The 27349-nt window shown below is 37.9% G+C and overlaps 2 protein-coding genes across 2 annotated transcripts in view; both read left to right on the top strand.

Moving 5' to 3' along the window:
• LOC140172699 (uncharacterized) overlaps window positions 1-9921 on the top strand; it is a 48061-nt gene extending 38140 nt beyond the window's left edge. Inside the window, exons 2-3 of the mRNA XM_072195831.1 lie at window positions 7401-8450; window positions 9774-9921. Of these exons, the coding sequence (XP_072051932.1) occupies window positions 7401-8450; window positions 9774-9921 (1198 nt within the window). The remainder of the gene's footprint in view (window positions 1-7400; window positions 8451-9773) is intronic.
• Window positions 9922-24032: 14111 nt separating this feature from the next.
• On the top strand, window positions 24033-26052 carry LOC140136100 (toll-like receptor 4). The gene has a single exon (XM_072157805.1). The coding sequence runs from the start codon at window positions 24050-24052 to the stop codon at window positions 25184-25186; it is 1137 nt and encodes a 378-aa protein (XP_072013906.1). The 5' UTR covers window positions 24033-24049; the 3' UTR covers window positions 25187-26052.
• Window positions 26053-27349: the final 1297 nt, after the last annotated feature.

Here is a 27349-nt window from a genome sequence, read left to right as displayed (position 1 = left end):
GACCTCAGCATGCTCAGTAACTATATGGAAGAATACGTGTGACCCACAAACTTTACTTGCATTGCATGGCGTCAGTAGATACTTGCTTTTTAATTACGTATCATGTAGGCTTTAACGTTTATTTCACATTGCCAAAATGCAAATGTGATGCGATCAAGCAAAATCAGTCGGAACTCGGAAATATTGATTTTGAGATATAGCCAAACAAATGAAATATTTCTTTTTGTTTCCTATTGTTTTGGAAACTCTTTAATTGCTCATATCTTTGGAAATGGTTTATCAATTTCAATGGAGTTTTCTGCGAAATCCAGCTTTGTAAATGCTTGTTATTATCCTATAAGAAACTGAAAATTTAATATTTCCGAGTTCCGACTGATTTTGTTTGATCGCGTCACAAATAAGTTAATAATTAAACGAACTACAAGTAAAAAATAACGAAAGATAATCAATTAAACTTCAAACGATATTGTTGTGTATGTGGGTGTGGATGGTATGCATTTTAAACTAACCGGAAACAAAAGAGAACCCACGAAAAACATCCAAAGATTCATGACAGCATTGGAGAGACAATTTAAGACATAACGTAGATTTACCAGCACCCGGGTGACCTTGCTCTCTTTACTTCTGTCAGCAGCGTCAGTATTAATGCGTCAAGCTGGTGTATCAACAACGTGGTTGTTGGTACTACTACATTGTCCATAGTCCTATGCGTTTTAGATAAATGGTCAACAGGGTAATAGCCTACGAATAGAAATATTTTGATATTGTTACGTGAATAAAAAGAACATACGGAACGGATTGTAAATATCTTGCTATTCTAATTCTAACTGATTTTTGACACCCTGAAATTCACGTTGCCCCCATACCCCCAACCCCCGCAAAAATTCTTGTGCCGCCACTCAGTGCTATTCCCTGACCCAGATTCTAGCTAAAATTTACGATTTGCTGTTGTGATATTATGAACGTGATCAATGGCGGTCCGTAGTACATACAATTCTAGATAGCTAATAAACAAACTGTTTGAAAAGGGAACTATTTTTGTTGCCACAGACCGGAAGAAATGATTACCCTAATTAATCATTCAAGGGTTAAAAAGACACAGCCACCTGCCCGTCCATGCAACAGTTTGGAGCATTAATACTGACGCTTGGCAGAATTACAGGGAGCAAGAAGGACTACAACGACTGATGCCTAATTATCAGATCATTCAACTATCTTTCAAATCAGAATTGTAACGACGTGTTACTAGACGGCCATAATGTACTTAAAGAATGATTGGTAGCGATACACTGCAAAGCAGATGTGTATACTCTTACAATGCTCTGGGAATTCCTAGTATCACGAACTCTTGAACAGTTGATGGCGTGATCTATTAGGCGTGATGGTTACATCAGTGGTTGCTATGGGATGTCTGATAAGACACCAATGGTGCGCTCTTGTCCGCGCTGTCCCGCCCTGACACCATTAGTTAGAGTTATATAGGATAGGATAGCAATGGCATGATCGTAATTGCTATGGGGTGTAGAACAAAGATAGCAATTGTCCAGTCAGTGTGCCTCTATTGATATTACTATTACAACAAGCAAGGATAGTAGAGACATACTGGTTGCGTGGCATTTATTCTTGCTATGCTGTGTCTGAAACAAAGAACGATAATGCACTCCTCCGGATGGTCCTTATTTTGAAATTGAATTGCAGCGTTAATGCTGACATTAACGCCGGACATAGTGGTCCAAAACATAGACTAGACGTAGACTACTCTAGTTGTATTTCGCAGAAGTAAGGTTCTAAGATTAGAAATGACGTGATCTATAAAACATGTGGTGTCCCTGAGAGAAGATTGTATTGTTCTGTTGCCTGTAACTGCTACTGCATTGTAATTCCAAGTATAAGGAATTCTACTATTAAAATGCATTGTAAGTATTGTGCTATACCCATATCAAAAAAACTCCCGATAGTCACCGGGTAGACACCGGCAAATTTCACATGCAAATTAGATAGGTACCGGGTGACTACCCGAAAAAAAATTGGGAAACCATAGTGGATACCTTTCAGGTACCGTAATAGGTACCGAATGACTACCCGGTGACTTTTTTGGGAAACTAGCGGGTAACTACCAGATGACTTTTTTGGGAACTAGCGGATAACTACCCGATAACTTTTCGGGGACCCAGCGGATAACTTTTGGTGACGATATACCTGGTGACCTCTTTGGAGACTTCCTGTTGATCTTTTGGGGAATGCAGAAATACAAATTCATGAGTATGCCCAAATTTATTAGGTAATTTAGCTTAATATTTGAATTGTATTTTTTGGAGAAATGGCAGTTGAGCCAGTGCTATCTTGCTATAGGAAACTTGAAAGTGTACAGTTGTAATTGTAGTAATATTTTACAAAAATATTCTTCTGATTTGGTTCACACCTTTATAAGGTGCATACCTTTCAATTAAAAACCAAATTGATATGATATCAGCATATACATGTATTACAGTACCTAAATGTGATCACATCACTGACACAGCCTATAATTTTTATATCAAATATTATAATTTATTTACAACAAATAGCGTAACATAAAGTTTGTATATCAGTTAATTGACACATTAGCTGATGGTTAGTAATTTAATTGACATTAATTTACTGTCAAAATCATGTATGATTTACTAGAAAAGAAAAAACATTTTGAAGATTTTCTCCGCGACGTTTGAACATCATGTCCTATAGAAACCAAGTTAAGATAAAATTGGGCGACTTATCAATCATTGTGTCAATATTGGCTCCCGCAACTTGGGTGATGGATATGAGTACATCCCTAAAAGAAAAACGCTTTTTAAAACTATAGACATTAAACAACACAGGTCAGTTTCAACTATTTGGTTTTTCTGAAGTATAAACACCATTGTCTGACATGTACATACACCAAAAAATATGTTACGATAGCATAAAGTTTTTTAGATGTTCGGTAGCATTCAACCATAACATTATTAATTCTATCGTTTTTAGACATGATAAGACACAATATTTCAGTGGACGTGTTCAACCGCGTTGTGTGAACTTTTGTCTGGAGTGTAGGTGAACATTAACAGGCGATGTGTAGTTTAAAATGTCTTATCATACTTTTGTCTGGCATATTGTTTGGAACACTTTGAAATAAAATGTTGATATAATGTAACAATGCAATTGCAATTCTATCTATAATATCAAAACATACATACAATAACATTAACGCAAGAAGATATGAGCACTTTCAAAAATATGATATCGGCTTACTGTTACGTATACAGGTAATGTACTAGTATTATTACCTTTTTTTAGTAGAATCTGACGCACCATTACTTATTTGGGAAGACCCTTACTTAGGACGATTAATGCAAAAGCGATATGAATGGCATCGAGTGTCCAAAGTATAGATACATCAACAAAGATATATTGAAAGTGCTCATATCATTCAGGTTCTTATTCTTAAAAGTATAAGAAAAAGTGTACCAACTGTGTGCTATTTTAATATTACAATGAAGCAAAATGTTTATGGTGTACATGACACTCAAGTAATCAGTTACAAAGTAGTTCATTCACTCCTTTAAAGTTTCTTTGGTGTAATTTACCTATTTGAAGCCCAAACTTAGTATTTTTGTTTAAACCACAAGAAAGTAATTTCAAATTTAGCAGTTAGTTTTGCGTGGTTTGGACCTAGAGGTCTTAAAAACAACTTATTTGAATTTTCTGTTTTAAAATATACGAAAGGAGCCCACATAATAACGTTTTTAATCTAAAAATAGATTTTATGCGTGGTTTTAGCCCTAAAGACCATTTGACCATTTCATATTCCGGAGGCAGTTGCATGCAAGTCCCACGCTGCCAATATAATCATAAAATGCAAATTATACAGAAATAAAATATGAAATATTAAAATCTCTATAAAAGCGTATAATAAGACATAATAATAAGTATATTGACACGGTTAAATCTTTTGAAGGACATGATATCGTATTCACGGAAACAAGATTTAGAATTGGCCGCTTAATGTTGATGTATAATGTCAACAGAAAAAAAGCAGGCTAAACTAAGGCCATTGACATTAACGACACCCTGCACAGCGCATGATTTGTTTATAATCGAACACACCATGAGGGCGGTATCCAACGTTTTTTCGATAAAATATATTTATTTCGGAACGATGTACATAACGGAGTTTCCCAGCGTTAGCTATGTTTCCTCGTCAAGTAAATGTAGCTTGATGATCAGACAACTTGAGGTGGGAAATTTTTGTTAGTCAAAAAACCTGTCTAGTCCAGTGTCGAATGTCACCAGCCGTCTGAGGATCCATTGGGACAAAAGTTCATGAAACCTCAGTAACCATACGAAGAATACGCATGACCCACAAACTTAACTTCCATTGCTTCAGTTTAGTTGTTTCAATTGTATCAACAATGAAGGTGTTGGTCTTAACCTTGGACCTCAACTTCTACTTTCAACGCACACCTAAACAAATTGAAAGTAGAATGTCCAGCCAAGGGTTTCAAGAATTCAAAACCCAACAAAAGAAACCGCCACGAAACCAGAATCCTCTTCTTTACAAATAGATAATTGAATAAGATGATAGAATGTCTCTTGGAAATTAAAGATGACCCGTCGTCTATTCCAGGTACATACAGGTTAATGTCAGTCTAATTGTCTAGCTAAATGTCATGAACCCGACAAACGTAATACTTTGTCTGAATTAATACTCAGAGCGATGAGCGACATTCAATCTACCATTGATGGAGAGTGCTATTTGCTGTTTGGAAATTCATTGGTTAAAAATCAGTCGCTCGTCTCTCAGCGACTAAGTAAAAGTTTAGCGTTAGTACATGTATCAGCTGGCTTCCACACGAGTATAATTGGCGTTATGTTGCAGAAGTGTTGCAGCCAAGGTGTGAGTAATTTTTACCTGAAGCATACCAAGCTGTTTATTGTGTTGGAGTAAATCCAAATGCATCTTATATGAATGTTCAATGTCTGAATGATTGGACGTTTATAAGAACCATACTGCATGCACGTAACCAGTGGACTTCGGTTGTATATATAAATGCGCATATATAAATGCGCACGTGACCAGATGGCCAGTGCCATGTTCGTGTTACCTCACTGTCAATCACTGAAATTGCGACCACAGTTCCAGGTGGTGGCCGCATTGCATTCTCTAAATTCAGTAAATTTTCATCGTCAACCGTGTAATTGAATGGGATTATTTTGAAATTTTAAAACGCTTGAAATATCACAAACAAATAGGCCTATGTTGATAAATAATATAAATACAAGCTAAAACCGTTGGGGTTCGACTATAGAGTGTATGCAATAAACCCAAGCGGAACGAGAGTTGCTAAGTAACCGCTAACCGAACCATAAACACATGCATGATCAGAGAGCGAGTCTTCAATTTCCCCATAGCTTCCCACGTTGTACACACGTCAGTCGAATTTGGCGGTGTTCGTTTGTTTGTCCTCCAAGTTATAGCAGTGTTGAACATTGTAAGTGGGCCTCACTAATGACATAAAGGTTACTGTTATATCATGTCAAGAGGCCACTTTCATGAATAAGCTAAACAGCCTATGTGGAGGAATTGTATGCATGAGCAATCACACCAATGACGTAGTAATGATACCCTCTATATTGGAAAATGCCATACGGCCGGGCGGTTTCACAAGTTGCCGGCTCGATCATGTCATCCGCCGCCTGCACAGTTCTGACCTTGTCCCTTTCATACTTTCATGCCGTTGCGACAAGAGGCATGACTTATCAGCCATTCACAAGTCTTGATTGTGTCTGTTTGTCTACAATGCGCGTGTGTCACGCCGGTCGGCGGCAAGCAGCATGATAGTATGAAACCAGCACTACGTCATAGATATGGCCAATTGGCACGCCCATTTAGCACGGAAATTATGAAATATAAGTTTGTAAATCAGCTATATCTAGCTTTTCCGTAGTTATTTTTTTTCCGTGATGGAAAACGTTAATAAAGAGTTTATCTTTCGGGTCAAGTTATTTTACCCTTTGCAATCAATGCCACTATTTTGCAAAAGCAATTTTCCTTGCGACCTGTCATTTTCCCTATACTTTTGCACGGGGAGTTTATGTACATCCGGGTACCTTATATCGTTTAATACGGTATGGCGACTTGTAGATGTCACGTGCGCATTTATATATGCGCATTTATATATACAACCGAAGTCCACTGGTAACACAGGTAACACAGTGGACATGGTATAGACATAGCCTACTATTAAAATGTAAAAACAGTAAACAAGAGAGACCGTTTCACTCTAAAACGAATACCTACAATGATAACCCTAGGAGTGAAATGATTCACTCTGAAAAGAAAGAGCTATACTCATTCTAGAAAGACAGATATCCACACTGGAAAGAGTGGTATCACTCTTGAAAAAATGATATTCAATCAATTAACTCTCAAAAGAGGTAAAAATTTCATTCCATTGCAGTGATCATTCATTCATTCATTCATTCATTCATTCATTCATTCATTCATTCATTCATTCATTCATTCATTCATTCATTCATTCATTTAATCTTTTTGGGGAAAATGAATATCTTCAACACGACACGTCAGAATATTTCAAATGATGGACGGCTTTTCCTCCCCGCTACATACATTTTAAGTACATATCATTAGATTTATAAAGCTTACTTCGGGAACTGTTAAATGTCGAAAATATCAATTTTAATAATTTGTCATAAAACTTATACTATATTATTTGATATCAGAAGGAGACATTACTCGACCGTATTCAGACTAACAAACTTATTACAATGGTATTAAAGCTATGTATCAGTAAATGGAAAGCATCCCAATATGTTGCTGTACTTAAAAATTAATTGCATTTAAGACAATTGGTGTAAAAAAGAAGTTAAAATTGCATGTATTAAATGGTAATATTGTACACTGTACTAATTGTAAATAGAGGTGAAACATAAAGAGCAATAAAATATTATGAAAGACTAAAAACATATAGTACAGAGAATGTTATCTCTGAAAACTGGAAATGGCAATATCACACAGCCCGATAACAGGATACTTGATAGACAGTTAACTGTAGTACAGAGAATGTATTTCTTACGAAACAAAAATGTAATACTAGTATCCAGTCAGGGAACCACACTTCCCTGGTCTAGTTAAGATCACACACACTCTTGAAACGATCTATTCATTTTTCAGATGGAGACATAACAGATTTCTTTTACTGAACATTTTCCTCAGGACTGTTGTTGATAAATAAGTGAAGAGATTTCATACTTCTAGTCCAATAAAACAGTACTCACTGTGGACGTTTCGAAGTCTTGCAGACTTCTTTTTCAACACTGATGTTGTTGTGATGATCTTCTGTTTACCGCTGATGTTACAGGTTGCTTAGCAGAGGTAAGATCTTCAGACAGCTATTTGGGGCAGCTATGGGCAGTCCTGTCTCACCGCTTGCTGCAAATATTTTCATGGAACATCTTGAACAGTCTGCTATCGCCACGGCTCCATTGAATTGTAAGCCTAAGCTCTGGAAAAGGTATGTGGATGACATTTTGGAGGTTGTCAGCAAAGACGGAGTCATACCACTCACAGATCATCTCAACAGTATCGACGATTCGAATTCTATAAAGTTCACCTTTGAGGAGGAGAAAGATGGCAGGATTCCATTCCTGGACACCCTCATCGTTCGTCGGGATGATGGCTCTGTCAAACTGTTGGTGTACCTGAATTTTGCGTCCCACCACCCGTTACACCAGAAATTGGGCGTAGTAAGAACTCTAATGGACAGAAAAAATAAAATCATCACAGAAGACACAGACAAGGAAGAGGAGGAAGCTAACATCAAAAAAGCGCTCAACACATGTGGGTACCCGCCTTGGAGTATTGACAGAGTTAAAAAGCAAATGGAGACACCTAGAGAGAAGAAGAACACCAAGAAGGATGAGAACAGCAAATCAAAAGGCATGGTCGTCATCCCATATGTGGAAGGGGTATCTGAACGTATAGCCAGGACTTTCAAAAATTACAACATTGCAACAGCTATGAAACCGCATTGTACGCTCAGAAACATGTTGGTTCATCCCAAAGATAAGCGTGATCCACTTCACACTACAGATGTCATTTACGCCATTCCATGTAAAAACTGTGAATCTACGTATGTTGGAGAGACAGGCAGGAAGTTTGGCAAGCGTATCGAAGAGCACCGGGCAGAGGCGGAGAAAGCAGGGGCTACAGTAAGAACCAGAGCTAGCAGAAAGGCATCAGAATCAAAGGTCAATAAATCAGCTATCACGGACCATGTTATGGACAAAGATCACATTATAGACTGGGAAGAGGCTAGGGTAGTAGGCAAGGAGGCGGACAGATATAAGCGATGGATAAAGGAGGCAATTCAGATCAGGAAGCAAGACAACATCATGAACAGGGACGAGGGGCAATACAATCTTACTCACGCATTTGACGATCTTCTTGGAAAACCAACTGGCAACCGCGTTGCTAAGCAACCTGTAACATCAGCGGTAAACAGAAGATCATCACAACAACATCAGTGTTGAAAAAGAAGTCTGCAAGACTTCGAAACGTCCACAGTGAGTACTGTTTTATTGGACTAGAAGTATGAAATCTCTTCACTTATATAACAGATTTCTTTTCAAAATGCTCGCATATTCTCATCAAAATGACAATGCCCTGTCGAGGAAATTCTATTGAGAAATGAGTAGGCCTAAGTGTGAAACCAAATCCAACAACATAATTTTCAATCGCGATTTCTCGAAAAGCGTGTTGCGTCGAATAGATAAGTATGTGATGCGACCGACTAATTATAATAGAATGACTAGATTCTTGTAAAATAATGACCCAACTGATCAAGTTTTGTCGTAATAGAATCTTGTCAAAATGAAATGGATAATGTTGTCAAATAATGAGTTGGAGATCTTGTCAGTATGAAAATCAAACGGAAACTATAAATCATTTTGATACGATTGTTGGGTCAAAGTGATGATAAACGTAATTAAAATGAACAATGTATCTCATCAAAGCGAATAGTTACGGGATCAAAAATAAATGAGCAGTGATTCTATTCATAAAATGAATAGTACGAATTAAGCGTGCAGCCCACTGTAACGAGATACTTGACAGACAGTTGACTGTAGTACAGAGAATACATTTCTTACGAAACAATGTCTCCACACATGTGCTACTAGTATCTATTCAGGGAACCTCACTTCCCTAGTCTAGTTTAGATCACATAATCCTAGTGTAACAGGATACTTGATAGACAGTTGACTGTACTACAGAGAATGCATTTCTTGCGAAACAATGTCTCCACACATGTGCTACTAGTATCTATTCAGGGAACCTCACTTCCCTAGTCTAGTTTAGATCACATAAGCCTACGTAACGGGATACTTGATAGACAGTTGACTGAAGTACAGATAATGCATTTCTTGCGAAACAATGTCTCCACACATGTGCACTTCCCTGGTCTAGTTTAGATCACATAAGCCTAGTGTAACAGGATACTTGACAGACAGTTGACTGTAGTATAGAGAATGCATTTCTTGCGAAACAATGTCTCCACACATGTGCACTTCCCTGGTCTAGTTTAGATCACATAAGCCTAGTGTAACAGGATACTTGACAGACAGTTGACTGTAGTATAGAGAATGCATTTCTTGCGAAACAATGTCTCCACACATGTGCACTTCCCTGGTCTAGTTTAGATCACATAAGCCTAGTGTAACAGGATACTTGACAGACAGTTAACTGTAGTACAGAGAATGCAATTCTTGCGAAACAATGTCTCCACACATGTACTACTAGTATCTATTGAACCTCACTTCTCAACAACATCGCATATCTACTGGTCGTTTCATTTTGAAAGAAGCTGTGTAGCGAGAGACTAGTCACGACTTACTTGAATAAGGTTATATATACAAAACATTTAGTATTCATGAAGAATGTTATTAATCAATACTATGACTTCATAATTTGCCTACAGTAAAAAGTTCATCATGACATCATCTCAGATCTGGATACTTGTAGTTTTTGCTTTCACTGTGGCATCATCATCCAATAACTTCATCTACCCAAATGGTTTACCGTGTAAGGTTTACAACAGCACTGAGTTAGACTGTAGCAATAGGAAGGTTACAAGTATTCCACCTATAGACGATCACAATGTCAAGAGTTTAGATTTGAGTCATAATCAACTTGAAACTGTCGATGAGAAGAGTTTCATCTTGCTCACTTTACTTCAGAGTTTAGACTTGAGTCATAATCAACTTCAAAATGTCTGTGAGAAGAGTTTCATCCATCTCACCTCACTTTTGAAATTAGATTTGAGCTACAACACCATATCCAATATCAGCAATGATACATTTGCTGGACTAAACAAGCTAGAAGTTCTAGATCTAAACCATCAAAAATGTCTTAACCTGCATGGAAGTCCATTTGGCTCAACTGCATCATTGAAGAAGTTAGATTTGTCTTCAAGTGGCTTGACCAGTCTTCCATCATCAGCATTTAATGGGTTACATGAGTTGCAAGAACTCACCTTGTCCTATAATGAAATACGGTCATTACCTGCTTCCATTTTCCATGATTTGACTAATCTGATTCACTTGGATCTATACACAAATTTCATATTCAGTTTGCCAGAGACATTATTTGTAAATCTCATCAGTCTGGAATACTTGAATCTATCCACCAATTACATATCAAGTTTACCAGAGACATTGTTTGTGAATATTACTCATCTAAACTATTTAAATTTGGCTTGGAACAGATTTCCCTCTACTCCGTGTAAAGCAATAGAAGGTCTCCAAATGTTATCAACACTAAAAATGGAGGTAAATGAATTTAGCTATATAACTTGTTCTATTCGGAATGTAACTGGTCTCAAATTGTATGTGGCATCATATGATATGTATAGTGGAGGTGATTATACTGAATATTGGAATGAAACCAAATGGTCAGAATTAATCACAAAGTTACCAGCTTCACTTTCTACTCTGATTCTATTTGTTAATGTTGATGCCGAATTTCAAGCAGTGATGACCGAGTCATTGCAATCATATGTGTCACGTTTAGTTATTGTAAGTGTCCCATCGGCTACATCTCCTCTTAATCATCAAACAATATTTAAAGATGATGCATTTAATATGTTTCCATACCTACAATATTTGATGAAAACAGGGGCCCCAAGTGTCCCTATTATACTATCGAAATATGCCTTTCGAGGCTTATCACATCTCAAGTCATTGAAACTTTGTTATACTGGTCTAACTGAATTTCCTTATGAAGCCATTGGAGTACTTGCAGACTCCCTAGAATACTTGGATTTGAGCAATAATGACATACAGGGTATTGACTTTGATCATGTAGGTTTCAGATTGAAATCCCTGGATATCTCAAGTAATCCCATTTATCGCATAGACCTTGGATCATTTGGCGATCTGATCCACGTGAATTTGAATGATATAAGACCATTTTATGTCACACGTTTCATTTGGATTATCGTTAATACAACCAATGTAGCCCTCAAATCTCTCAGTATTTCAGCAGGTGACACATTCACTGAAATATGGACATATGGAATTTCATTGTGTAGTTCATTTCTTGCACTTGAGAAAATAACCTTTAGTAAACTTCGATTTAACATTCACCATTCATTTGTATGGGATAACTGCTCACATCTCAAGTCACTTGTCCTATCTGACTTAGACGGAGTGATATTTGATTTTGAGGTAGCAATTGTCAACTTTCCTCGTCTAGAAAAACTGACATTAACAAACTGCTTGTTGTCATCAGTTGGCCAATTTCTTCTTGAGAGTCATTATCTAGAACATATTAATATGAGTAACAATAATATTGAAGATATTAATGGAAATGACTTTTCTTCACTTGTAAACCTCAAATACATGGATCTCAGTCATAATGCAATAGAAAGCTTGCCAGAGAATCAACTTCATCATATGATAAATCTCATTTACCTTAATTTGGCTGGAAACAAACTTGCCAATTTGAATCCCTTGAAAGGGCTCTACGGTCTACAAACACTCATTGTATCTGGCAATGCAATAACTACGCTGCCTGCCTTTCTGATTCAGAACCCATACAATTTGCTGCGTATTGAATTTGGAGATATACCATTTTCTTGTAACTGTGATATACAACACCTGCAACATTGGATAATGACAGATACAAAAACATACATTGGTCCACAGCCTACATACATGTGTAAGTCTCCTGCAATCAGAGAGAATCATGGTATTACCGAATTTAGTTTAGACTGCAGTCTGCATCTTGAACAATACATTGCCCCAAGCGTGGCAGGTTTACTTCTTATTGGTGTAATAGTTTCTGTTGTCTATAAATGTCGTTGGCGCCTACATTACAAATGCTGGACTTTGTGTTGTCAGAGACGATATCAGCAATATATAGATAATGATGACGATGCTGATATCAATAGCGATGATGAGGAGGATGTTGATGCCCCATATGAAGCACCAATCATGCGACGTCGATATCATGCTTATGTTGCCTACCACAAAGATAATGAAGCATGGATAAATGATCAACTCATTGCAAACATTGAAGATGGACCAGAACGGTTCCGGCTTTGTCTTAAAGAAAGAGGCGACATTCCAGCAGGGCATTATATTCTCAATGCCATATGTCATGGCATCAAGCAAAGTCGCAAAACTATCGCAGTTTTATCCGAGAATTTTATGGATGACGGGTGGTGTCATTATCAGCTACATTTTGCACGAATGCGAATGGTAACAGACAATGTTGATGTACTCATTCTTGTACAGATTGGGGAGATTCCTGATTGTAAAAAGACATTGTTGCTTCGTCAGTTATTATGTTTCAAGGAAGTGCTGAAGTGGCCTGACGATCTGGTTGGACAACAGTTGTTCTGGAATCAGTTGAAGATGAAACTACGGAAACCTGTACGAGTCGATCGTAGATTTGATGAGGATCGATAACACAAAAAGGAAGGAGGGTGTGTCTCTGGTTTCACGAGAGGTCGGAAATACAATGCGATATGCATTTTTCCTGAATGATTTTTTAATTTTTTTTTTTTTGGACTTTTTGATGATTTTGCTGGATAACTAAACAAAAACAAAAAACGATGAAAATCCCCAGTTTTCTGCATGATTTTATGAATGCGTACGGGTGACCAAAGACAAACGTTTTTTGCCTAAAAGAATTAATAAAAAAATATGACCACGTTGGATTGATTTTTTGAAATTAATCTAAAACTGGAACAAAAATTTTGTTACGGTGCGTCCGATACCACTGGACTTCATCAGGCCTGTGATTAATGACGGTGTGACGTCGTTCCAGATGGCGAAAAAATCTTGTAATACTGGGTCCCATACGTGTGATAATTGGAAGCAGAGGCCCTCTTTCTTGTTTATAAAGGGCTCCTCCACTCTATCCCATATGTATTCCCTGACTCAGTTTTTGAATCACCTTTCCTCCTTAACAAAGATGACTGGTTCTTCTGGATTGGCGTCACACCATCATCAGGTGTCTGATGAAGTCCGATGCAACACTTTAGTTCCAGTGCTAGATTAATTTCAAAAAATCATGTTTAAAACTACTGGATGAATAATCTACACCAAGATACCACATTTGATTAATTCATATCTAATAATTTATTTTAAAGCCAATTCATCAATTTGCTGATCCAAGACTCCCTAAAATGCATCAAAATTTAGACTTTTGCATTTTTGGAACAAGCACATAATGTACTACTGAAGCTGAAAATGGCAAATGTGAAAGCAAACTGATAAAAGACAAAATCGACATCAAAATGAAGATAGAATAAAAGTACTTTAGTATTTGATTACTTGCGATTCTTCTAACGCTGTCAAATTCGGTATGGTACGGTGTAAACGTATCGTGTTTTGGTCACTTTTGCCATTTTTGGTATAATAGGTTTTAAATATCGTTCTCTTCAATAACGCCAAATCCCAAGGCAGAAAATTAAGTCATTAACTAGTCGTAAGAAAATGGTAAAAAAGTGTATCACATAGAGGTGTATCGCGCCATGATACGCACGCCACTATACGATACACTTTTACGAGTTTACGGAAAAGTACATCACATAGTAGCGTATTGCGGCAAGATACGCCACTATAAAGCGAAAATATGAAGTTAAAATAATACAAGAAGGTTTGAGACGAGACTAGCAGAACACAAATCAGAAAGTGAAAAAGTAAGCGCAAAGAGCTTTACTAGGTCTCAAAGAAAAGCATCCGCTTCAGAAATTCAAAAGTCAGCTATCGCAGAACATGTTGCTCACAAAAATCACGTCATTGGGTGGGAGGAGGCTCAGGTCATAGACCAAGAATCCGACAAAACTACACGTTGGCTAAAGGAAGCTATCTGGATCAGGAGTAGAGGAAAAGACACTATGAATAAGGACGAGGGGCCTACCGACTGGACAAAAACATCTAGAAACACCAGTACCAGAGTGAACAAGATTCCTGAAAGGAATTGAAATATTTCTGAGTGAGTAGTATCATTTTAATTGGATCTTAATAAGAACCTTTATCAATCAATACAAGAAGGTGTTTGCCTTTAGGAACAGTTTTCATACATGGAATTCGACATTAGTGCAAAAGCACAACACAACCTTTCAAATCGGTATTTTTTCGAACTCCTTTTTCTCCGAAATGCACTGTTCAGTTTTCCTTACGATACGTCACTAAGGCACTTAAGCTAGTATCCCGTGTCAGTACCCCTCCGGTTTTCAGACACCGCTGAACCACGCGATAAGCAAATACCGGGAACTTAAAAAAATACGATCACCGCTAGTGGCAAGAATTTTCGCACCAAGTACGTTGCGTCGAAGTTCACTTTTCAAAGGGCGATAAGAAAGTCTACTAGATGAAGGTCAAGTCATCTGTGAAAATAAAAATGGCAAAATGGCGAGAAGAATTGTCACCCTTTCTCGTGAAAATACAGCTTATTTACCTAGAGTCAACATGGGGTCATCGGGTAAAATATTTTCGAAACCTATCGGACTAACATCACATCTATATATAGTTTTTTACACTATAACAGTAATGGAAAGAAAAGTGCAAATGTTTGTCATTTTTCGGCACAAATAATTTTAACAAAAACGGATGTGAACAATTTGCATGTAGTCGCCATTCCTCCATCTAGCTCGTCCAAATCCCTGGTCTGTGATTGCTCTAGGTATTTATATATATATATGATATCTATGTACGTCAGTATGTGATGAACCCGACGAAACGCGATCTTCATTCAAAAATGGTCAACTTTATGCAAATTCCGCACCCGAAAAATAAATCCTGCATACGGGCCTGAATGGCCTTGACTATGTGTTTTATGTTGCCATCATTTGAGATCTTTAGCTTGAAGGGTAATTAAATGTGACCATCCAGCACAACTGAGCCCTGAAGTCGCCAATCATAATTTTTGAGATATTCAACCAAAATATTCTGCTTGAAATTAGCTTTAAAATGATGTATATCATGTCTATAGTACTTGACATTTAAGTAGTGAAAAATCAATAAAACAGTCAATAAATCCTTTGTTTCCTATTGTTTATTGTTAAGTTCAATGGAGCATATCTCAATAGTGGCACTGGCGACATCCGGGCTCAGTTGTGGAGGATGGTCACAAATGTTATAACTTAAATTCCAAAAAGGGAAACCTAAAAGGAATTTACTGGTTGCAGAGAGGTACAGGATTCAGAGATGAGGCACTCCAAAAACGAGAGTTTCAAATTAATAACCATTAACATGATTAAGGTCCGCCCATAGACATGTGATATTTTATAAGGAAGGCTATTAATAATAATATTTGAACTAAAATCTAGTCAACTGGACTTACTATCTTAAGTGGAAAATTTTCACGTCCAATCCTGAACGGATCAACATCTCTATTGATCCACTGGCGGTAAAAGTTCATTGACCAGCGAAGCTGATGTTGTTGTACAACAGGTCATATTGTTACGAGTCGCTTAATGAATCAAGGCCAAAAACACCTTTTTCCCAAATTCACTTCAGAATGCACAACAAAACACACTAATTGATTAAGTTAACAATATCTAAGTCTTTAATCAAAAGTAAAATATGTTTTATAATGATTTGATACATAAACATTAAATACATGCACAATCAAAATACATCTATCATGAATGTTACTTATCTAGAAGCCTTCTTCTTGTTGTTGGTTACCAAGTTCAAGTTCTATTTTCCTTCATGTATATCCTGATTCACTTGTCCTGCGAAGTTCACTGTTCAGCGAAATTCACTGAAGACTTTTACATCCTTTGCATAAAATCCTTGCAAGATTGACTATCTCCAAAATGGTGCTATTTTCACCTTTCACCCAATTTCTTCAGGAAACAGGCCTGCATTGCATTGCAGTTGTCCCCCTGTTTCCACTTACTTTGACAGATTAGCAAGTCGACAGAAGATTATAATTCCTTTATTGGAAGAGGTACACGCTGTGACGTAAACTAGATCTTCTCCGACATTACTGACAGGTAGTAGTACATTGACTACATAAAATATTTCATGTTTGCAATTTCCTTTCTTCGAAGGAAATGGACTCTAAGCACATTAGCTAACCCAGAACAACCCTATAACCTGTGAAGAATTATGTTTATCTTCTTATATACCAAGCATAGAAAAAAATCCATTCTAGCCAATTACTACCTTCATACTATGATATAATCTGGGAAATTCCCAAGCCTTAATTATAACATTAACCTTTCTCATTACTTCCTTCGTGGGGTTTTTCCTAACATGATGTCACTTTCACTTTACAATCTCAGGGGATTTCCCAACTATCCAAAATTAGAAATGATTCAATTTGTTGTTGCTCAACTTGATGCAGAGGGGAATCCTTAAAATGTTTCATGAAATAGATTTTAATTGTAAACAAAGATAAATAATCAAATTAAATTACTCTGGGCACATCACAATATTTTTGTTCAACCTGAGAGGTACCTTCCTGATCGCTGAACTGTAAGCCCCGGTCAAGTTATGACATAGACCACCTCACCTATTGAGTGGAGGCTCCTCCCGTTTAACGTAAATCGCTTTTTTTACCCCTCTCACAAACCATCTGCTTTCTCTGTCCAAAATTTGGCATCCTTGCTGTCAAACGAATGTTTGGAAATATCCATATGCGTGTAAAATCCTTGCAAGATTGACTATCTCCAAAATGGTGCTATTTTCACCTTTCACCCAATTTCTTCAGGAAACAGGCCTGCATTGCATTGCAGTTGTCCCCCTGTTTCCACTTACTTTGACAGACTTTAGCAAGTCGACAGAAGATTATAATTCCTTTATTGGAAGAGGTACACGCTGTGACGTAAACTAGATCTTCTCCGACATTACTGACAGGTAGTAGTACATTGACTACATAAAATATTTCATGTTTGCAATTTCCTTTCTTCGAAGGAAATGGACTCTAAGCACATTAGCTAACCCAGAACAACCCTATAACCTGTGAAGAATTATGTTTATATTCTTATATACCAAGCATAGAAAAAAATCCATTCTATTAATAGCCAATTACTACCTTCATACTATGATATAATCTGGGAAATTCCCAAGCCTTAATTATAACATTAACCTTTCTCATTACTTCCTTCGTGGGGGTTTTCCTAACATGATGTCACTTTCACTTTACAATCTCAGGGGAATTCCCAACTATCCAAAATTAGAAATGATTCAATTTGTTGTTGCTCAACTTGATGCAGAGGGGAATCCCTAAAATGTCTCATGAAATATATTTTAATTGTAAACGAAGATAGATAATCAAATTAAATTACTCTGGGCACATCACAATATTTTTGTTCAACCTGAGAGATATCTTCCTGATCACTGAACTGTAAGCCCCGGTCAAGTTATGACATAGACCACCTCACCTATTGAGTGGAGTTTTCTCCCGTTTCACGTAAATCGCTTTTTTTTTTACCCCTCTCACAAACCATCTGCTTTCTCTGTTCAAGATTTGAACATCCTTGCTTTCAAACGAAGGTTTGGACATATCCATTTGCGTATAGACGTATGTTTTGCAAGCGTTTGTTTCGTCATTTAGAGAGCTTGCGATTTCCAAACGTACGTATCATACGCCCGTGCATCTATACAAAATCTAGTCACATGAGAGTGATTTTGAACAATTTGGCCAATTAATAAATATATGATGATGAAAAGATAAAATACAATATTTTCAGGAGCTTTTCTAAAGATTCGGAATGATGTACAAAGCGGAGTTCCCCAGCGTCAACTGTATTTCCTTGTCAAGTAAATGCCACTAGAAACAAACAGACAACTTGAGGTGGGATGTTTATTAGTTGTTAAAACTGTCTAGTCCTGTGAAGCCCCATGCCACCTGATCGATAACGCAAAGTATTATTAAAAAACAAGTTATCTTAGAATATTTCCTAAAATTCACTGTTATCTTAGAATATCTACTGATATTTTCCGTTATTTTAGAGAATGTTGTAAATTGTTGTGTTATTTTACAATATTCTTGTGTTTTCTTAGGTTTTTTTTAGGATGTTTCGTTATTTTGCGTTATCGATCAGGTGACATAGGGCCTCGTAAAAAATGAGTGGAGGGGACATGTTGGGTGGCTTCTTCTTCTTCTTCTTCTTCTTCTTCTTATCTATGCCCGTGGAACGGTGGCATAGATATTGTATTTGTTGTGTTTAGTCTTCTGGTTCTCCTCCTCCTCCTCCTTCTCAAGACCAGTCCTTTGTACTCCTCTAGCTCAAGAACCAAAGTAGCCTTGGGGCCCATACTTGGTACAATGATGGCCCATGACCCCTTAAAACATCCTAGGGTACCCTCGACCCCAGAGGTCAAAGGTCACGGGCTACAGGGGGCAATATGTGTGAAATTTCAAACAGCTCTAGCCCAAGAACTATAGTGCCCTCAGGGTTCATACTTGGTACAATGATAGCCCATGACCCTTAGAAGTAACCTATGGTAGCCACGACCCCAGAGGTCAAAGGTCATGGGCTACAGGGGGCAATATGTGTACAATTTCAAACAGCTCTAGCCCAAGAACTATGGCGCTCTCAGGGTTCATACTTAGTACAATGATGGCCCATGACCCCTAGAAGTGACCCATGGTAGCCTCAACCCCAGAAGTCAAAGGTCAAGGGCTACAGGGGGCAATATATGTAAAATGACAAACAGCTCTAGCCCAAGAACTATAGCGCCCTCAGGGTTCATACTTGGTACAATGATGGCCCATAACCCTAGATGTATTCTGTGGTAGCCGCAACCCCAGAGGTCAAAGTTCAAAGGCTTTAAACTGCAAATTAGGTACGAACTATTAACACAGTGTAGCGCAATAGGCCGCATTTTGTTAGCTACCTGTATTTGCAATGATAACAGCCTGAATCGTACGTCAAGGAAACTGATCACTTGACAAAAACTCCCTTAAAAGGGAATGTGTAGGCATTTTGATTTTGGTTCTTTGGACCACCTCAATAGGTTGTCATGATGGGACAAGGAGTGTGGTTGGTTAAGGGGTGGGGTATAAGAGAGAGTGTGGTCAAGTCTGGTGGTGTTTAAGAGAGAGTGAGGGTCTGATGGGGTATAAGAGAGAGTGAAGGCTTAGTAGTGTATTAGAGAGAGTGTGGGCCAGTCTGGTGGTGTTTTCGAGCGTGAGTGTCTGGTTGAGTATAAGAGAGAGAGAGAGAGAGAGGGTCTGGTGGGGTATTAGAGTGTGGTCCAGGCTGGTGGTGTTTTAGAGAGATTGATGGTCTAATGGGGTATAAGAGAGAGTGAAGGCTTGGTAGGGTATAAGAGAGAGTGTGGGCCAGTCTGGTGGTGTTTTAGAGAGAGTGCGTGTCTAGTGGAGTATAAGAGAGAGTTAAGGCTTGGTGGGGTATTAGAGAGAGTATGGGTCAGCCTGGTGGTGTTTTAGAGCGAGTGAGTATCTGGTGGAGTATAAGAGAGAGTGAGGGTCTGGTGGGGTATTAGAGAGAGTGTGGTCCAGTCTGGTGGTGTTTTAGAGAGAGTGATGGTCTGGTGGAGTATAGAGAGAGGAGGGTCTGGTGGGGTATTAGAGAGAGTGTGGGCCAGTCTGGTGGTGTTTTAGAGCGAGTGAGTGTCTGGTGGAGTATAAGAAAGCGTGAGGGTCTGGTGGGGTATTAGAGAGAGTGTGGTCCAGTCTGGTGGTGTTTTAGAGAGATTGATGGTCTGATGGGATATAAGAGAGAGTGCAGGCTTGGTAGGGTATAGGAGAGAGTGTGGGCCAGTCTGGTGGTGTTTTAGAGAGAGTGAGTGTATAGTGGAGTATAAGAGAGAGTGAAGGCTTGGTGGGGTATTAGAAAGAGTATGGGTCAGCCTGGTGATGTTTTAGAGCGAGTATAAGAGAGAGTGAGGGTCTGGTGGGGTATCAGAGAGAGTGTGGTCCAGTCTGGTAGTGTTTTAGAGAGAGTGAGGGTCTGGTGGGGTATAAATGAGAGTGAAGGCTTGGTAGGGTATTAGAGAGAGTGTGGGCCAGTCTAGTGTTATGAGCATTACATGTATATCAAATGAAAGTTTAAAACAAGGGGTTTCACGTGGTGCTCACCAAGTTTTTGTTTGTGAATAGGGGAAGGGGGTTAGGTGTGGTCATCACGGGCATAGATATTCGTGTTTGGTCAAACACAACTGTGGTTTCTAGTTCTTCTTCTTCCTCTTCTTCTTCTTCTTCTTCCTCTTCTTCCTCCTCCTCACTTACTCACTTTTCCGGTAAATATTACTCACATCTTGTCTACAAGAGTGACTAACTCTGCCTCATTGGGTAAAAAAATTCCAAGGATTAAAGGACATGCCTGAGGACTTGTAGTATCACGTAGGCTCACTTATCTATCTGTAGTACAGGGAATGTTATCTCTTAGAAATGGAAATCACAAGATCACACAGTCCGCTCCACTGTAACAGGATACTTGATAGACAGTTAACTGTACTACAGAGAATGAAATTCTAGCATATCAATGTGCTAGTATCCATACTAGTAGTACATAGTACCCACATGTACTACTTATATAGTCAGGGCCGGGGGGCACTTCAATTTGAAATGGATATAGGTGTAGGGCTGGCACTTTCGCACTAAGGGGCATTCGGTGAGAGCAAAATTTAACAAATATGGGGTCAATGGGTGAGAGCATGATTTTTGGCATTCGGTGAGAGCAAAATGTAACAAATATGGGGTAATTTGGTGAGAACATGACCTTTTTTAAATGGAATCTTTGGGTGAGAATCGACACAGCGTCACAGAAACCTCGAATATCGAATTTCTAGTTCTAAATGGCTTCAAATGTCTTTTTGTTTGTTTTTTCAAAATAAGTAACAAAATCAGTGATAAATGAAAGTTGCTGTTCAAATTGAACTTGTAAGGGTCTTTGGGTGACAGATCAAATGGAAAAATAAGGGGTCTTCGGGTGACAGAGCATGTGTTCATAAAAAAATATGGGGTCTTTTGGTGACAGCGATGCTGAAAAGGGGGGTCTTAACAGCCCTACATACGCGTCACCTCGAAAGGTGGAGTCAGGGAACCTCCCTTCTGGTCTAGATTTAAAAGATCACATTATGCCAAATGTAAGAGGATACTTGACAGACAGTTATCTGCAGTACAGAATATGATTTTGTTTGCTAAACAAAGTCGACACACATCATACTACTTCGTCATGTGTTAGTATTGCTTAGAAATTTATATCACTGTGGTCTTTTCCAGTTAAAATCCATAATACACCCCCTATGGAAGATATAGCTTAAATCTTTCACAAAAGCGGTGTGAATTTCAAATGGTATTATCTGAATGGAATGATCAAGTTTATGTTCTTCCATAGGTGGTGTATGGAGTTCAACTGGAATAGCCCAATTTGTCACTAGGCAGCCTTTTTACCGACTTAAGGAAACAGTAACCTATACAATGTGAAAGTATATTGCCAAGGTAATAACCCAATACCTATATAATTTGATCACTTTGAATTTCCTGTGCTTCCGTTTGTTTGTTGGGTAAGCCGCCACCGGGTACCTATTATAACACTGGTCGATTCATTTGAATTTGCACACTTTCTTTTATTTCTTGGTTTAATCTCCAACATCGCATATCTACTGGTCGTTTCAGTTGAAAGAAGCTGTGTAGCGAGACAAGTCAGGACGAACTAGAATTTTTTACTTCATAATTTGCCGACAATAAATAGTTCATCATGACATTATCTCTGATCTTGATACTTGTAGTTTTTGCATTCGCTGTGGCATCATCATCCATTAACTTCATCTACCCAAATGGCTTACCGTGTAAAGTATACAACAACACTGAGTTAGACTGTAGCAATAGGCAACTTACAAGTATTCCACCTCTGGATGATCGCAATGTCAAGAGTTTAGATTTGAGTTATAATCAACTTGAAACTGTCGATGAGAAGAGTTTCATCTTACTCACCTCACTTCAAAGTTTAGACTTGAGTCATAATCAACTTCAAAATGTCTGTGAGAAGAGTTTCATCCCTCTCACTTCACTTTTGAAATTAGATTTGAGCTACAACAACATATACAATATCAGTAATGATACATTTGCTGGACTTGAAAAGTTAGAAGTTCTAGATCTAATCCATCAAACCCGTCTTTACTTGCATGGAAGTCCATTTCGCTCAACTGCATCATTGAAGAAGTTAGATTTGACTTCAAGTGGCTTGACCAGTCTACCATCATCAGCATTTAATGGGTTACATGAGTTGCAAGAACTTACCTTGTCGAAAAATGAAATACGGTCATTGCCTGCTTCTATTTTCCATGGTTTGACTAATCTGACTCACTTGGATCTATCCTACAATTACATATTCAGTTTACCAGAGACATTATTTGTAGATCTCATCAGTCTGGAATACTTGAATCTATCCACCAATTTCATATCAAGTTTACCAGAGACATTGTTTGTGAATCTTACTCATCTAATCTATTTAAATTTGTCTTGGAACAGATTACCCTCTACTCCATGTAAAGCAATAGAAGGTCTCCAAATGCTATCATCACTAGAAATGTCTATGAATCACTTTAACTATATAACTTGTTCTATTCGGAATGTAACTAGTCTTAAATGGTATGTGGCATCAAAAGATATGTATATTGGAATGAAACCAAATGGTCAGAATTAATCACAAAGTTACCAGCTTCACTATCTACTATGCTTCTATTTGTAAGTGTTGATGCCGAATTTCAAGCAGTGATGACCGAGTCATTGCAATCATCTGTGTCATATTTAATTATTGCAAGTTTCCCATCGGCTACATCTCCTCGTCATCATCAAATAATATTTAAAGATGATGCATTTAATATGTTTCCATACCTACAACATTTGAGGAAAACAGGGGCCCTAAGTGTCCCGATTATACTATCGAAATATGCCTTTCGAGGCTTATCACATCTCAAGTCATTGGACCTTCGTTATAGTGGTCTAACTGAATTTCCTTATGAAGCCATTGGAGTGCTTGCAGACTCCCTAGAACACTTGGATTTGAGCAAGAATGACATACAGCGCATTGGTTTTGATCATATAGGTTTCAGATTGAAATCCCTGGATATCGCAGGTAATCCCATTTATTCGATAGACCTTGGATCATTTGGAGAGCTGATTCATGTGTATTTGAATGATATAAGACCAGCAGCCGTACGTTACATTGAAATTGTCAATAATACCACCAATGTGGCCCTGAAATCTATCAGTATTTCAGCAGGTGAAACATTCACTGAAATATGGACACATGGAATTTCATTATGTAGTTCATTTCTTGCACTTGAGAAAATAACCTTTAGTAAACTTCGATTTAACATTCACCATTCATTTGTATGGGATAACTGCTCACATCTCAAGTCACTTGTCCTATCTGACTCCGACGGAGGGGTATTTGATTTAGAGATAGCAAATGTCAACTTTCCTCGTCTAGAAAAGCTGACATTAACAAACTGCTTGTTGTCATCATTTGATCAATTTCTTCTTGAGAGTCATTATCTAGAACATATTAATATGAGTAACAATAATATTGAAGATATTAATAGAAATGACTTTTCTTCACTCGTAAACCTCAAATACATGGATCTCAGTCATAATGCAATAGAAAGCTTGCCAGAGAATCAATTTCACCATATGATAAATCTCATCTACCTTAATTTGGCTGGAAACAAACTTGCAAATTTGAATCCCTTGAAAGGGCTCTATGGTCTACAAACACTCATTGTATATGGTAATGCAATAACTACGCTGCCTGCCTTTCTGATTCAGAACCCATACAATTTGCTGCGTATTGAATTTGGAGATATACCATTTTCTTGTAACTGTGATATACAACACCTGCAACATTGGATAATGACAGATACAAAAACATACATCGGTCCACAGCCTACATATATGTGTAAGTCTCCTGCAATCAGAGAGAATCATGGTATTACCGAATTTAGTTTAGACTGCAGTCTGCATCTTGAACAATACATTGCCCCAAGCGTGGCAGGTTTACTTCTTATTGGTGTAATAGTTTCTGTTGTCTATAAATGTCGTTGGCGCCTACATTACAAATGCTGGACTTTGTGTTGTCAGAGAAGATATCAGCAATATATAGATAATGATGACGATGCTGATATCAATAGCGACGATGATGAGGATGTTGATGCCCCATATGAAGCACCAATCATGCGACGTCGATATCACGCTTATGTTGCCTACCACAAAGATAATGAAGCATGGGTAAATGATCAACTCATTGCAAACATTGAAGATGGACCAGAACGGTTCCGGCTTTGTCTTAAAGAAAGAGGCGACATTCCAGCAGGGCATTATATTCTGAATGCCATATGTCATGGCATCAAGCAAAGTCGCAAAACTATCGCAGTTTTATCCGAGAATTTCATGGATGACGGTTGGTGTCATTATCAGCTACATTTTGCACGAATGCGAATGGTAACAGACAATGTTGATGTACTCATTCTTGTACAGATTGGGGAGATTCCTGATTGTAAAAAGACATTGTTGCTTCGTCAGTTATTATGTTACAAGGAAGTGTTGAAGTGGCCTGACGATCTGGTTGGACAACAGTTGTTCTGGAATCAGTTGAAGATGAAACTACGTAAACCTGTACCAGTCGATCGTAGATTTGACGAGGATCGATAAGACAAAAAGAAAGGAGGGTTTGTCTCTGGTCTCACGTGAGGTTGAAAATGCACTGCGATATGCATTTTTTTCCTGAATGATTTTTCAATTCTTTTTTGACTTTTTGATGATTTTGCTGGATAACTAAACAAAAACAAAAAACGAGGAAAAATATCAATTTTTTTCAGCGTGATTTTATGAATGCGTACCAGTGACCAGATACAAACTTTTTTGCTTAAAATATCACCATATTGGATTGATTTTTTTAAATTAATCTAAAACTGGAACCAACATTTTGTAACTCACTTTGCTACGTTGCGTCCAATACCACTGGACTTCATCAGGCCCCTGATTGATAGCGGTGTGACGTCGTGCCAGACGGCGAGGAATATCTTGTAATACTGGGTCCCATGCGTGTGACCGTTGGAAGCGGAGTCCCTTTTTTTTCTTAATGACGGGCTCCTCCACTCTATCCATATGGATTCCCTAACTCAGCTTTTGAATCACCTTTCCTTCTTAACAAAGATGACTGGTTCTTCTGGATTTGCGTCACACCATCATCAGGTGTCTGATGAAGTCCGATGCAACCTTTTAGTTCCAGTGTTAGATTAATTTCTACAATCATGTTTTAAGCTATTTGATGAATAACCTACACCAAGATACCGCATTTGATTAATTCACATCTAATAATTTATTTTAAAGCCAATTCAGCAATATGCTTATCTAAGACACCCTAAAATTCACACCCCATACACCCATATCTACACGGAACACACCGTATGGATACGTACCATATCCACACGGTGAACACCGTGATTGGATAAATATCCTGTATTACAGAATACGTATTTTCATTGTAGTGAATAAATATTTGAGGTAATATGCGATACTGTAGAATATAAAAGCAGGATATTGTTATGTTAAAAATCGAAATGAGGTATGGGGTTGGCTGGGGTGGCTACGGGCGTTAGCTCAAAGTCAATATTGCTCAAACAATATTGTTCAAGGTTGCGCCGCAGGCTTACAAAGAAAAATGTTGCTCCAAAAACAATAGCACCCGATAGAAGGCAGGGCGTGAAGAATGAGGGAAATTATGGGGTAAAAAGTGCTTGCTTACTTGCTTAATTCGAGTGGTGTCCTCGAACTATGATGGCTTTCCACAACTTCCTGTCCTCCATTGCTGTCTTGAAGTCTGCTGCCTCCAGTTCAGTGTCATCTTCCAGAATGTCAATGTAGGTCAGAGCAGGTCTTCCAGGTTTCCGCCTCCCATGCTTGGGTGTCCAATGAACCATTTTTGATGCGGGCTCATCACTTCTGGAACAGTGGCCAGCAAACCGGGCTCTTCTTTCCCTGATCGCGTGGCTTAATTTGGGAAGATTTCCATATAGGTCTGCATTTGACTATTGTCTATTGGTCCATTGTTAAATATCTCTGAACAAGCATCTTGGAAAATGGACTGATCTTTGTAAAAATGGTGTCAAAACATATTGGAAAGAGCTATCTACTTTGTTTTTTCAGTACTTACTGCCAATCACATGTTCATTCGTATGTAAAAGTTTTAAGAACAACAGTAGAAAAATACTGCTACTACAGGGTTAATTTAAGCAGAAACAAAGCTTGTAATCACTGTTAAAGTCAATCTTGATTACTGGACTGATCATGGAAATCATCTCCTCTGAGCTCCTGGTGCAATTTTTTGTCATCCTAAAGATGTTTATTTTGAACTATATCATTTGGTCATTTCATACGATAGAGTTTTGGCCGAATTTTTTACACTTTTCACATCCAGGGATGAGTTTAATAAACTTTCATTCACTTTCTTAGGAAACCATTACATAACATTACTCAACATCAAAAACTTCATTCACAAAAAATAGATCCTTACACAACTTAATCTTTGCCTCAGGGATATTGCTGCGAGTATTAGCTTTTCTATGATACCCTATTTGTTAGGAATTATCTTCAAATTCTCTTAGAAAATTAAAAATAAGTGATGCTACATGAGCTCGGTTGTTACGCATTACAGGCCAATATGAGTGCCTCGTTAAGAAATTAAGTGCTAAATAAGCAGTTAATTAAGAACTTTATTTTTGTTTTTGTGGCTGAAATATATAACTTAATATCTTAATCTTATTCATAAAAAGAAAGAATTAGATTGATGTTAATAATAGTTTACTGAATTCT

Source organism: Amphiura filiformis, chromosome 16 (assembly GCF_039555335.1).
Source record: "Amphiura filiformis chromosome 16, Afil_fr2py, whole genome shotgun sequence".
Taxonomy (NCBI): Eukaryota; Metazoa; Echinodermata; class Ophiuroidea; order Amphilepidida; family Amphiuridae; genus Amphiura; species Amphiura filiformis.
Note: the sequence above shows the minus strand (reverse complement) of the source record. Positions and strands in the feature narration are given on the sequence as shown.